This window comes from Brassica oleracea, chromosome C3 (genome assembly GCF_000695525.1).
Source record: "Brassica oleracea var. oleracea cultivar TO1000 chromosome C3, BOL, whole genome shotgun sequence".
Lineage (NCBI taxonomy): Eukaryota > Viridiplantae > Streptophyta > Magnoliopsida > Brassicales > Brassicaceae > Brassica > Brassica oleracea.
This window is the reverse complement of record NC_027750.1, coordinates 30,027,212-30,041,858: the sequence shown is the minus strand read 5'-3', so window position 1 is coordinate 30,041,858 and position 14,647 is coordinate 30,027,212. Positions and strand designations below refer to the sequence as shown.

The 14,647-nt window shown below is 31.3% G+C and overlaps 2 protein-coding genes across 2 annotated transcripts; one reads left to right on the top strand and one right to left on the bottom strand.

Moving 5' to 3' along the window:
* The first annotated feature begins 2,721 nt into the window (after nucleotides 1-2,721).
* LOC106332406 (uncharacterized protein At4g14450, chloroplastic) lies at nucleotides 2,722-3,416 on the top strand. Its single transcript, XM_013770869.1, is given in 2 exon segments — nucleotides 2,722-3,008; nucleotides 3,011-3,416. Coding segments are annotated over 2 exon segments (291 nt in total). The 5' UTR covers nucleotides 2,722-2,944; the 3' UTR covers nucleotides 3,238-3,416.
* Nucleotides 3,417-10,109: 6,693 nt separating this feature from the next.
* Nucleotides 10,110-10,625, bottom strand: LOC106334328 (transcriptional regulator SUPERMAN). The gene has a single exon (XM_013772629.1). The coding sequence runs from the start codon at nucleotides 10,623-10,625 to the stop codon at nucleotides 10,110-10,112; it is 516 nt and encodes a 171-aa protein (XP_013628083.1).
* Between the last annotated feature and the right edge of the window lie 4,022 nt (nucleotides 10,626-14,647).

Here is a 14,647-nt window from a genome sequence, read left to right as displayed (position 1 = left end):
ATAATTAATTTTCAAGAATAAATTTAATAAAATATTTATATAAATTAATTTTATTTAACTAAAATTTTATGTATTTTAAATAAAGCAATCAAATTTAGAATAAGATATTTCATATTTAAATCAACTATTAATTTCAAAAAACATATATATATATATTATTTCAATAATATTTCAAAAATACAAAATTTAATAAAATGTTATTTAAATAACATTTTAATCAATAATTAATTTTAAAATGAAATTTACTAAAAACTTTATATAAATTCGGTTTAAATAAAAATATTTCAAAACTATAAATTTAATAAAACATATATTCAATAATATTTTAATCAAAACTTAATTTCAGATTTATTTAATTTAATTTTTTATATATTTTTTATGGCCTTCAGATTGAAAAATAACTTATTTCATATTTTTACTATATATATTTGTAATTAAATTAACAATATATATATATATATAAACTATAAATAATATTCCTCTTTGTTTTATAAAAAGTAATTTTGACACTTTTTCTTGTCACGTAAAGAGTATCATTTAAGATTTCAATTCAGTTATATATATTCTAACTTTAATACTCCCTCCGTTTATGAAAAAATGTCGTTGTAGATAATTTTTTTCGTTACAAAATAAGTGTTGTTTTCGATTTTCAAAGCAAAATTTATTAGTTTTATCCAGTAATTTATTTTCCTATTGGTTGAAATATGGTTAGGTGTATTGGTAATTGTGTTTTTATATAGAAAATGTACAAAATTAATTGTTTCCTTAATCTGTGTGCACAGATCCAAAACGACACTTAATATGAAACAGAGGGAGTATTATTTATAAAATGCTTTGATTTTATAAATAATTTATCTTTCTTAAAATCTTTTGACTAAATAGATTTTTAATTAGGAGCATGAATGCACTCAGATCATTTTTAATCTTTGTGAAAAATATCAAGATTACATTTTTAGAAACGGAGGATACACATTATGTTATATAAATTTGAAGATTTTATATTATATTTTTAATATAAATGTGTATGTGGACTACTAGCACTACTAGGACTATTTCGTACTATCTTGTATTACTTTGAACTACTATATATTATACATATTTTTAAGAACATTATTTTTTTGGCTTATTATATATTTTTAGCAGATATAACTTATATATTTTGGATTATCTGTCCACATATGTGTTTGGATATAAAATTAGTGATGAAAATTTTAATATTTTTAAAGTTGTTAGAAAAATTATCATTTCCACAAAACAAATTCTTTATATTTCCACTTCTAATGTCTCGATGGTGATGTCATAATAAGGTGAATCACACAAATTACATATTTTCAGAATTTTGTTTCTACAAAAATGTTATATACCATCTAATACAATATGAACAATTGTATAATATGAACTGCTAGGTATTATTGTGAACTACCTTGAACTATCTTAAAATACATTGAATTACTATGTATTATGCATGTTTCTAATAATTTTGATTTTTGTCTTATCATTTATTTTTAGAAGATATATATCATATATTATGTGATAATATGTCAATATATGTGTTTATTTGTCAAATTAGATATAAGATATTCTTAATTTCTCAAGTTGATAGAAAACTTCTCATTTCCATAGAAAACATTAATATACTTCCATATTAATGTCTTGATGATAATGCCATAATGAAGTGAATAACAAAAAAAATATATTCTTGAAAAACAAATTATAGCAATGTGTTATATACAATCTAAAACTATCTAAATACATTGGTTTTACTAATAAATTTGATGTTTTAATGTTGTATTACTAAAAAATCTTGTAATTTGTAAAAGTATTACTACGAAGAAGGAAATATTACTATCACCTTGAGTACTACTAAGTGTAAATATTCAAACATGTGTTTTCTCTTTTTAACAGGCTTTGATTGCTAATACCTCGTCCTATGAGATTAGAATATTCAAATCAGAGATATACATATTTATTTTTAAATATAATTTAAAATATTTTTTACATTATTTTAATTTTATGTTCAATTAAATCAAATTTATATTAAAATATTAGTAATAAAATAATAAAATCTAAAATAATGATAAATTTTATTTTAAATTATAATTTAAATTAAAAAGTTTTATACAGGAAAACACTAGTTACTAATAAATGTTGAAATTTGTAAAAATATTAATATAAACAAAGTAATATTAATACTACATTGGATACTTATTAACTGTAAATATAATATTAATTAAATACTTTTTGACATGTATGAAATATGTTTTTTGAGAGATTGATGAGGACGAGGATGAGGAATAGAACACGTGTTAAGGGGAGGAAGGTACCCGGGTTAGACCAGATTGGGCTTGGATCGGATGGGGTAACTTAGGTTGGATCTGTAGATAAGCAAATTCATTAAGGGTATTTTTGTAGTTAGCCATGTTTTCAATTTAAAAATAAATGAAAAGAATTGATATATTATAAGTGGGGTATTTAAGAAATTTTCACAGAGTTTGTAGGGTGTATTAGAATATTGTCCTATTTTCATCCTAATTATCGCTTTTCCTTTTTTTAGTTTATGGAAAAATGGGAAACAACCCCCGAGAAATATTACTGATACTAGTTTTTAGACTTTTGAGTAGCAAATCATAATTCATAAAATCTAGGTCCGTTTATCAGATTATATGAATTATCCAAATAGGTTATAGTAATAACAAAAACAAATGAATACTAGTGTATTGTTCGATCCAGCTAATTCCTCTCTATCTTTGACCCCAACTATATGCATAACACATGTACACGCTTTTGTTTGTTTGAACTATACAGTATATATAAACACACACACACGAATCTTTAGGCTCACATCTTCTCTATCAGATTTTTTGGGACAGCAACAAATCTCATTTTAGCTTCGGTTCCAAATCGCTTAGTTATTCTTCTTGAAGACCTGAGGGATTCACGTTTTATGTCAACGACGATGGAGAGACCAGGCCGCAGCTCAGATTCCGGAACTCAGCGGCATCCCAGTCGTCGTTAAACATCGTTCCGGCTCCCGCGAATAACTGGACAACTGCTATCCCTCTCCTCTCGCCGTTAGCTCTTTCCCCAGAATCACCGGTCAACCAACCGCCGGTTGAGAATCAGACGAAAGCTGTTACTGCGACGGTTGCACCGGTTTTCAAGACGTGGCAGCATCCGGCGGCGCCGTTTTGTTATGAGCCATCATCGACGTTTGTTCCACCGTTCGTACCGGTTTAGAACTATTGTTTTTAGATCCAACGGTTCAGAAAGTACAGTTTCCTTTCTTTTTAGGTTCTGCGTAGTAGATCAAACGGTCCAGATTTACGCCTTTTGTTTTTATTATTGTGTGGTTGGAACAACGCGATTTCCGTATAGATGAAAAATAAAAAGATTATTAAATAAGAATGTTTATGTTTTCTAACGCCATGAAAGAAGCTGTTTATAAGATCTGTACTCTCCCCATTTCCTTAAAGAAAACGGGGATGAACGACCTTTAAATAAATTATAATTCATTCACTATCTAAAACTCCTAACTCACCTGTACAATTTGCCTCTTGTATATAGTATTGTCATATTGCCCCTCGCATGTAACCGGTGAAACCTGTAAAAAAAAAACTAATTTAATAATAATAATACTGAAACATAACTTGTAGCCTTTTGAAAAACATACACTTTCATATGTAATTTATTTTGATAACTTTGCAAAAGATGAAAGTCTTCTTACCAGATTTATTCTGGAATTGATTTTTTCTCACAAGAAGGACAACCAATTGTGGTAAATAAGAGACTTAAGGCGTACACGGTGAATAGACACACCAACTCTTTCATTTATTTTTTTCCTTCTCTTAACTCATTGATTTTCAGTTTCATAATCATGCTTTTGCTTTCATACTATGTTTTCGTTTTTGAATCTTGCAAATGAGATTGAGATTATCGCATCAGGGTTATATCCATGATGCTTTACATATATAGTGGTGAAGAATAATGACGGCGGATCGGTAAAAGTGTCGCCGTGTCGAAAAAGAGAGAGGAGATGAAGATGATCTCTATATGGTGGTGAAGAATAATGACGGCGATTCAAGTGAATGTGTATCAGCCTGTAAAAAAAATGAATTGAAGAAGATGAACTCGCCGTCTATACTATATTCGATGAAAAATAGTATAGTATCGATTCTTTAATGTAGCTTTATATACATGTACCGTACTATTTGAGACATATTTCTATACTATTTTTTAAAATGTAATAATTTGTCATGTCTTCAAATTTGATAGTTCTTTTCTCTGTCATTTTGTGTGATTGATTTTAATATGCAATTCATAATATATTGGTTTATGTGTAATGATTAAAACCAAATTTGGTTAGAGAGCAAATAAACCCTTATATTAGTGTACTATACTATAGAAATACTATATTAGTTTATTCGCAATGATCAAAACTTCTCTAAAACATTTACAAAGTCAATTTGAGACAATAATTTTATACTACTCGAGACAATAGTTCTATCATATTTCTTATATATGTAATAATCTGCCAGTTATAAGTTCATAATTAGGGTTTAGTTTGTGTAATATTATAAAACAGTTTATAGATTGTATTTGGGTTTATAGGTTCCTGGTTAGGGTTTAGATTTACTAAGTAGGAGTTTAGGTATAGTAGTCAGCAATTTTGGGTGGTTTAATTATGTATAGTTCTTACCGCATTTTGGGTGTTGTACTATGTCACTGAGATAAAATTGTACACTCACAACCTACGGTTAAGATTATATTTGGGTTTAGATTTAGTAACTAGGGAGTTCGTTTAGGGTTTAATATTTAAATAGGTGGTATGGTTTAGGATTTTGTGATTAAGATTTAGGGTTTAGTATTTAGAAGGTGAGGGTTGAGTTTTTGGTTTAGTGATAACAGTTTAGAGTTTAATATTTAAAGTTGGGTGTGAGTCAGTCATTATATACTATTCATAAAGGTTCCATACGATGCCGTCTACGTTGAGAAAATTTGCAGTATATTATATAGATTCTATTTGAGTTTATAGTTCAGTTATTTGGGTTTAGATTTAGTAACTAGGGAGTTTGTCTAGGGTTTAATATTTAAGTGGGTGGGTATAGTAGTCAAATTTGGTTAGATAGCATATAAACCCTTATATTAGTGTACTATACTATATTAGTTTATTCGTAATGATCAAAACTTCTCTAAAGCATTTACAAAGTCAATTTGTGACAATATTTCTATACTATTTGAGACAATAGTTGTATACTATTTCTTAAATATGTAATAATTTGCCATGTTATAGGTTCTTTGTTAGGGTTTAGATTGTCTAATACTGAAAAATAGTTTATAGATTGTATTTGAGTTTATAGATTCCTGGTTAGAGTTTAGATTTACTAAGTAGGGGTTTGGGTAAAGTAGTCAGCGATTTTGGGTGGGTTTATTATGTATAGTTCTTACCGCATCTTGGGTGTTGTACTATGTCACGGAGATAGAATTGTACACTCGCAACATATGGTTAAGATTATATTTGGGTTTAGATTTAGTAACTAGGGGGTTTGTCTAGGGTTTAATATTTAAGTGGGTGGGTAAGATTTAATATATATGTTTCATACTATGGCTGATAAATTTTAAATACTCCTCCCGTTTCTAAATGTAAGTAGTTTTAGCAAAAATAGTTTGTTTCACAATATAAGTAGTTTACATATTTCAATGCATCTTTTTCATTTATTGGATATTGTGTGACCAATGAAATAATGTTAGGTTTTTAATAATTGGTTGAATTAATTGGTTAAATGATATATTCTTTTAAATAACAATTTTCTAAATATTCGTGTTTTTAAGCAAAACTACTTATAATTAGAAACGGAGGGAGTATATAGTAAAACAGTTATAGATTATATTTGGTTTATAATTTATTGATAATTACAGTATAGATTTACTAATTAAAGATAAAAAAACAATGATATGGATGACTTTGACACTGTCGTTGTCAATAGTGTGCACTAAATTTTAGCCACATCTCATTTTGTTGACATCATATTTAAGTATCTTATTCACCATATATTTTTTTGGCCACATCATCTCTAACAACACAAAGTCACTGGATGATTACAGGAAAAAAGGATAGAACCGAATAATAAATGGCATAAATGTTAGTTATTACATTATGTCAAAATTAATGACATGCACTTAATTTCTTTTGCAATCTTAGACATCTCGCAAATTCTCCCTTCATAAAATTACATATTCTAAAGAAAAAAATTGTTTCAAAAAGAATTTTATTTTTTTTGCATTTTCAATGCATATTTCATTAACTAATTGCAAACTTCAAAAAACTTAATTGCATTTATTAGATTTTTATGGGTTTAAAATTATAAGAAAAAGATAATCACAAAAAATTATGCAAATTTAATGTGTTTTATTAAAATGTGTGAAAACAATCGGGAGAAGTTTGTGTCTTCTTAGTTATCACTTTGTTCTTAATCAGGACGTTGTTCCTAAGTTTCTCTTATGTTGAGATTGAAAATGAAGCAGCACACACAACAATCCTCAGTGAAACCGTTTCTTGATAGTAAACGTTGTGAAGCAGAGTCACATATCTTGTGAAGCAGTTTTCTTTTTGAATTAATTTAACATTTGTTTTAAAAACGAGAGTTGTGAAAGAGATTTTTCAAACCTGGTATCAATCATTCTTTGTATCTTTTTAAAGGTTCTAATTCACCTCAAAGTTAACAAGTTCAAATCCGGACACTATTTCCAAGATGCTCTACGACTTTATTAGTGTCAAAAGGATACCAGCCACCGGTTAAAAAAAGGAATGATAGTCTTCGATATCCTCAGTTTCACAAAAAGTGACATTTAGACTTTTTTTCACATATTAAAAATTGATTGGAATGTATTTATGTTTTTATTAATGTTATCTATTTAACCAATAAAATTTTAAATAAATACATTCATTTATTAAATCAATGTATTTTACAATTAATATTGAACTAAAAATAAGTATAAATTATATTAGAATCGTAGAACGAAACTTTCTATGTAACAAGATAAAAAATGCTAAAATACACTTAATAAGAAACATAGGAAGTACTATGCTTCCTGATGTTTTGGTATCGAATTGTTTAGCCGGTGTCACAGGATTGTATATCTAACAACTATATCTTTAGTTTCCAAGAGATTCCTTGCTTCCCTTACTTCAACTGAATTGATAAAGAAATCGCAACTTTCCTTTTCTCTTTTGACGTAAGTTACTTGGCCCACTCGACCCAACTGAATCAGAGAAGGAGATCAGACCCATAACTTGAGGTTGCTGAAGCAAATAGGCCGAAATAAGTTTCCAGACCTGGCTGGCGCTTATGTGTACAAATTCAATGTTATAAGCCCCGTTCGGGAACGCGCTAGGCGCTAGTCGGGCGGTCGGGTTGGGCCTAGCGCCTAAAGAGAAAATCGGAGAATAATCAGAAATTATGCGGGGCGGAATTTTTAGATGGTTTACTATGTTATAAAACATGTTAATCTTTAATTGTGTATAACATTAATACATTTTCATGTTTAAGATTGTATAAAACACACAAATAGAATATATAAACTTAATATAGTATAATTTTCATCAAAATTATGAATATAAATGATATTTATAAAATTTTAGATCAAATAAATAAATAAAAATATCACTAAAAATAAAAAAAATAAAAAAATAAAAAAATAAAAAATAAAAAATAAATAAAAAAATAGATTAGGCGGCTAGGCGGTCATTTAGGCGGCTAGGCGGTCATTTAGGCGGTCTAGGCGGAAAAAAAAATCGAATATCCGATTTTTTAAACCGATTTGGCATAAATCGGGGCGGAAAAATGACGCGTAACGCCTAGACGGCTAGGCGGCCGAGTTTTAGAACAGGGGTTATAAGTGCCAAATAAAAAGGGGGTATAACAGAAAACGGTTTAAACATGGTGCAAACTTTTCAGTAATAGTTTTAGGTACAAAATAATATATCACATTGTCTTGATGGGCCATGAAATGTTGATGCCAAACAATATGAGCAAGTACTTTTTTTCGTTTTTTGAAAATAAGTGATATTAGGCTTATTTTTAAGGAAAATCCACTAGCTAAGCGGTTTACTACTTTTAAATACCTTGGTTCACTAAGCCTAAAATTTTTGTTTTCAGTTTCCAGCCGATAAAATTTTAGGGCCGAGTCTGGAAAAAGTAGAAATCTAAAAACAGAGAAAATTATCGGAGTAGAGTTCAAAGTTTTCTCTCCGGTAAGAGTAAAGTCGTTGGCAATTTCTCAATCAATAAAAAATGTAAATTTACTATAACAAATGCTTAAAAAACGTTTCTCCCAAACAAATATAACCAGAACGTTAACTTTCGTTACATGAATAGTTTTGAAGAATTTGTATGAAAGAAAGTTAACGGATACCTTTTAGTTTAAGGAAAATCACATTTAAAACTGGATTCCTTTTTGTTTAATCAAACTCGTTAAGCTGGGCCAGTCTGTTAAATATTACAAGTTCATGCAAAAAGCTCTACATGACGACGGTGCAGAGACTATAAAAATAATATTAACCTAAAGATTTCGTAAACCATCTCAAAAGTTTCTTCTGAACTACTGGGTGATCCGTTGTTCAGTACTCTGGCCTGAGGAATTCTTCAGGATATATATAGATTTTTTGGATTTATCAATAGATATTTTTGCATGCAGCTTGATAATAAATCCAGAGTATCTCATTATGGTGGAGTGCTAGATCAAGAGATGTGATATTTTGGCTTGCAGCGTGATAATCTATTGTTTCAAAACAAAATCTATGTTTACTGAATGTTTTCAAAATCGAAAATTTCAAATGGTTTGGCAAACAAAGGTAAAAAGTATTTTAAAAAGTTCTATAAGCGTTAACGGATAGAGAGATGAAAGAAGTCGCAAAAGGATACTCAAGATACGGATAGAGAGATGAAAGAAGTCGCAAAAGGTTACTCAAGATACAAAACAAAAAAAGGTTACTCAAGGTAGGAATCTTAGAGAGAATATGATAAATTGGAGATTCTTCTCTTTTGAGTTCTGCTGAAAGTAAACCCTTGGTAAGTTAATTTTACACAAACGTATTCATCATGAGAGAAACATTCTAGGTTAATCTAGTTCTTTTTTTTGGTTAATCTAGTTACGTAAACTAAGTTTCATAACTATCGTATGATAATATTAAGGTAGTTAATGAGAGGATCCTTGATATCTATACCTGGGCAGTGTGAAACCTGCTTTTAAACCAATATTTGACTTTCTTCATCCCTTATTTATTTCTTAGCACTATGCCTATATAGACTGACTATCACATGCATCTTTACAATCATAATTTCGTTTAAACATCAAGGCTATACTTCATATCAGCTCACATGGGCCTGCAAGAATGTAGTTTCTATATTTGAATTTCTTTCCTAATGGTATAATTTATTACCATCACCAACCGATGATTAAAACGCATCTAATGTTTATTCCATTGCAATTCGGATACATTCACACTAGTTTCTCTAAGAGAAATTTGTAGTCAAAGAAAATTTGTAATCATCAATATATATATATTTACTTTCCAAGATATTAATGTATTGAATTATATAAACCCAAACTTCATATATACGGTACAGCTTTAAATAATAACAACATTTTCAAGTTATAACAGTTGATCAAGAGAATAATAGTCTTTTTTTTTGTTTGAACATTTGATGAGAATAATAGTCTTACACTATACAAACATAATTCATATAGGATAACAAAATAAGAACGTTACACAAACCTATATATGCTTTATATTATTCAAGAGAATAATAATCTTGAATTATACAAACCCATACTTCATAAACACTGCTCAAACCTATTTGATCTATAGATCTACAAATCATATAAAGTTATCCAAGAAGTAATATAGTCTTGAATACAAACTAAGCTTCAAACAACGTTAAATGATAAAAAAAACATCACTCAAACACACTTTATCCACAGATCAACACATTAACTATACATTAAAACACAATTATAAACATCATGCATGCATTATAAGGCGATCAACTTCAGCGCAATATAAACTGTATTTAGTTACGTGAATTAAAGGTCAGAGAAACCGTAGATACTTAGTGATGTTGATGACCTCCAAGTCGAAGATCAAGATCAAGATCATCATCTTGATCAGGCTTAGAATCTTCAGCATCCGGTAGGCTCCGGTGAGAGTCGTTACCGACGTTGACGGATCCGAGCCGTAAGCTCAAATCGAGATCAAGAAACTCCCCTTGGGCATAGTTTCCTCCTCCGGATGATGGTGTTGTTCCAAAGCGTTGTGCGTTGTAGCTAGGGTTAATTGTTGGCTGAAAAGTTTGATGATGGTATGACTCATTTGTTGGAAAATATGGAGGTGGGTTGTTGTAATTAGGGTTTGTGTAGTTTCGGGATGATGGCATAGAAAATGGAAATGAGTGAGAAGATGAAGAGGACGAGGAGAGGTTTCTTTCACGTTCCTTACGGTGGATGTTTCTGTGACCACCGAGGGCTTGAGGACTCGTGAAGCCTCTCATGCAGATGTCACAGTCGTACATCCGGCGGTTATCTCCGGAGCCAGAACCGGAGTCAATCTGTTTGTGCCGGTTGTTCATCTCTCTTCTCTTTCTGTTATGAGTCTCTCTCAGTATTCAATATTTTGAACGTGTTTGTGCTCTTGAAAAAATACACACAAAAGCTTCTATATATATAATGTAAGGTATTAAAGAGTATTTGTCTTTACGGACACCAACTAGAGCCTTTTATTAATCAAACCATTTTGGTATTTTATTTTATATAACTTACATATGCTAGAGGCCACAAATACATAATGCAAAACGAAATTCTCATTACTTTTGTGACGACTAAATTAAACGGAAGGAAGTGTTATCCAAAAATACTAATTCGACCTACCAACAAGATGGACCTTTGCATTACAATGATTTAAGAAATATCTTTTGACAAAACCCATTTTTCCATTTCCAAACGAGACTTTTTAATAAACTTAATATTTAGTTAACAAAAACTGTTTATCAAATCAAAGTTTTAGGCCAAACAAGACTCAAAAGAACTAAAACCATAATGCCAAAGTAAAAGTACCAAATTGTAATTCTAATTCAGTTTCAGTTATGTAAAGTAGCAGTCTAGCATTTTGGTTCAACCAAACGTGTTCGGTATAACTTATATAAACATTATTGGCAAAATTAATTAATTAATAAAATGATTATTGTAAATCTGTCGCACATGAATTCATAATTTTCACTACAAAAACATCATATAAGCTTTATTATTGTTTTAATTAACTTACATTACAACTATTTCAGGGGAAACGTTAAGTAAATTAAATATAAGCCATATATATCAGTTGAAAAAGGAGGTTATTATAAGAATCAAGCTACTAGGGGTGTTACTAAGACCATCATTATCGGGAATCCTTGATGGGATCCTTAAATAAAATTGGTGATTTAATTAAATCAAAACAAAAGAAAAGGGTTGTAATCGATCCTTAATGGGGTATTTTGGTGACCGGTTTTAAGCTTGGTTTTTCAACCACGTGTCACCACCACATTTTTTCTCTTTTTTTTTATTTTTTTTTCTTTCGTCACCGCATCCGCTTGTGTTCTTGTTGGAGTCGTCGCTTCTCCATTACCAGCTCGCCGTCGCGTCTCACCTCCGCCTTGGGTCTTCTTCATCCTTGTCGACTCAGGCTTGGCTCGTGGTGGTGATTGAGTTGGTCTTCAGGCCAGCAGCACCGGACTCGCCCTCTTCAACTCCGGTCGTCATCTCCGTTGTGGCTGAGCTTCAGATCGAGAAAAACATCTGTCTTCTCTCCGTCACCATTCACCCGAAATTGTCTCTGACAGCGTTTTGATCCAGCAGCCATGGTGAGATTACGAAACCTCTTCTTTATTTATCTCTACTGCTTGCTTTCAGCTCTTCAATCTTAAGCTCGCTTCTCGAACTTTTTTTTGATTCCGCGTTGGATTCGATAACCAATTTGTCTCACTAGATCTGAAAAATTGGATTTGTGTTTCTTCGATTATAGATCTCTTTGAAATTTTGTTAGAAATCGAAATCATGAAGAATCTGTTAGTTTCAGTCGAGTTCATGTTCACTGCTAGGAATCATTGAACGTTTACACAGTAACATTCGTTTGCTTGATCCATTAGGATTCTCTCGTGTTTATCGTCATGACTTAGATGCAGTTTGAAGTCTAGATCGTTACTATAGAGATGCATTAAAGCTATTGATCCTTTGGTTTTAGGATTGTCTGAAAGAACTCTTTGAAGTTGATTCATTCGAAGACATTTCAGTCTCAAAACTCCTGACCAGCCACTACATCAAGATCGAACACTGACTTTCAAGTCTCGTTCAGGATGGTTTCCTGGGGAAGCTTTTATTTCGGAACAGTAGCCAAAGACTAAAAAGGTATTGCATTTTGAGACTTGGAAGCATGCGTTTTCTGAATTTGCTTGCAAGTTGCATCCTTTTGAAGTGATCTCAAATGTTGTCTTTTTGGTATATAGTGACAAAATTAGAATGGATATGTTTTTAGACCAAACTAATTGTTTAAATCATTTCCCTTTTTTTAATGTGATGTTGAAGTTGAATGTGATGTTGAAGTTGAACCCGTATGCAAAGACGGCGAAGCGGGTGTTGAAGTTTAACTGTGGTTTGAATATGTTAATCTGAGAGGAGGATGCTTTGGCAATCAAGGTAGCAGGGAAGGCGTGGTAGCAGACTAAGATGTCCGACAGTGACTACACCGAGTTTGAGAGTTGAGGTAATCGACCAAAACTTTATTCTTCTTCAACTCTTCCTTGGTAATAAATATGTTAGATTCATGTCAAAATGTTAGGATTGTTTGATTGGTTTGAATATGCTTGTTTGAGTTAGGTTGTGGTTAGGATTTTTTTTCTTTTTAAGAATCCTTAATTAAGAAACTACCATTGGAGGCACAAAATTGAATAGTTTCTTAAGTAATGTTCTTAAGTCCACTAAAGTACATTTATATACTTAAATAATCCTTAAGAAACACAAATGAGTTTCTGTGGATAATCAGACCATGATTATCCAAGGTTTCTAAGAGGGTTTCTAAAGAAAATCACTGATTTAATTAAATCAAAAGTCATTAATATTTGAGTAACCGATCCTTAATATGAGATTTTGAGGCCCGCTTTGAAGAGGGGTTTTTAGACCACGTGTCAGCATATTATGAAGTTTCATTTTTTTTCTTTTCTCTCGTGTTCTCATCTTCTGTGGGCGTCTCCTTCTCCTCTCTGCTTCTCCGGTGGACGAAGATAGGTTTATGTTAATCAGAAGCATCATGCGAACCCTCTGTTTCGCGAGATCTCTATTCCGCCATTGAAAAGGCTCTTAAAGCTTCACCAGTCGTCGAATTATTCCCTCCTCTTCCCCCAACGGTTTCCACTTCTAGTCGCTCTTGTAGTCTCAAGGTATCGGTGCCTTACGTATTGGCCGCAACGCCGCCATGATCTCTGATGACCACAATCCACACGCTTCTCCTCACTTTCATCATTTTGTACGTCTTCTTCCTCTTCAATTCGATTCTTTCAAAGTCAAACTTGAAATCGAATGAAATTGACCTGATTAGGGTTTTGATATCGCTGAATTTACAAATGTTAGATATCAATGGTGAGGAGGAGATTCACAGTGATTGGATTCTCGTTCCTCCTTTTAGTTGGTACGACTTTGTCAGCGAGATCTCATGAGGAAACCAGAGAGCGCTTCTACGGAAACATTGTGAACTCGACGGCTTCGGGAAACGGTGAAGGGATTATCGCTAAAGAGTTCTCGAGAAAGAATTCTCCGAAAACGATCAGCCTGAAGGTTAGCTTCTGAGAAGAAAGACTAAACTTTCGTCTGTTAACTTCAGTAGCTTACATCTTCTATTAACATTCAAGTTTTCTTTGCATAGGATCGGATGGAGGAGCTAGCTTTAACAGCAGTGTTGCTGATCAACAAGTAGGTTTTGAACTTGTTTAAGATCATTTGCATTCAGATTTTGATGTTTATTGTTGTGTGTTTTCAAGGCTGAAATAGAGACTGTAGCAAAAGTAACGGTACAGTTTGAAGTCATATTTGTTGATTGATTATGCTTTGTCCTGTTAAAGATTGGTTGGTTAGAGAGTTTTGGTAAAGATTGGTTGGGTATAGAGTGGTCTGAATTTGTCTCCTTGTGATACTTGAAGTTCGGTTGCTGTTTTAGTTTAAGAGTTTAAGAGTTTGTGATCATCTAGAATATTTGTTGATTGATTATTCTTTTGCTAGTCATGTAATGGTGGTTGAGGTTGTTGTGGCATAGGCTAAAACACAGGCTAAAACACATCCAGTTCAGAGTTCCAGCAACCACTACCGACGACACTCGGTGAGGTAATTTTGCAAAACTTTACTCTTCTTCAAGTCTTCTTTTTTTCTTTTTTATTGCTTTAGTGTGGATAATAGCAACTGTGTGATGAATGCTTCTTTCTCTTCTTCTCTATTAAACCCGCATTTTGTTTTTATGTTTTTATTACTAATCTTTGCTTTTATGTTTTTATTTTAAAATCTATGTTGAAAATTATCTTTTAATATGTTTTATTTAATAAATAAATTTTATCTTTTAAAAAAAAAGTTT

Coding starts and splice junctions, on each gene's coding strand:
- LOC106334328 (XM_013772629.1), bottom strand. CDS start 10,625: ATGAACAACCGGCACAAACAGATTGACTCCGGTTCTGGCTCCGGAGAT.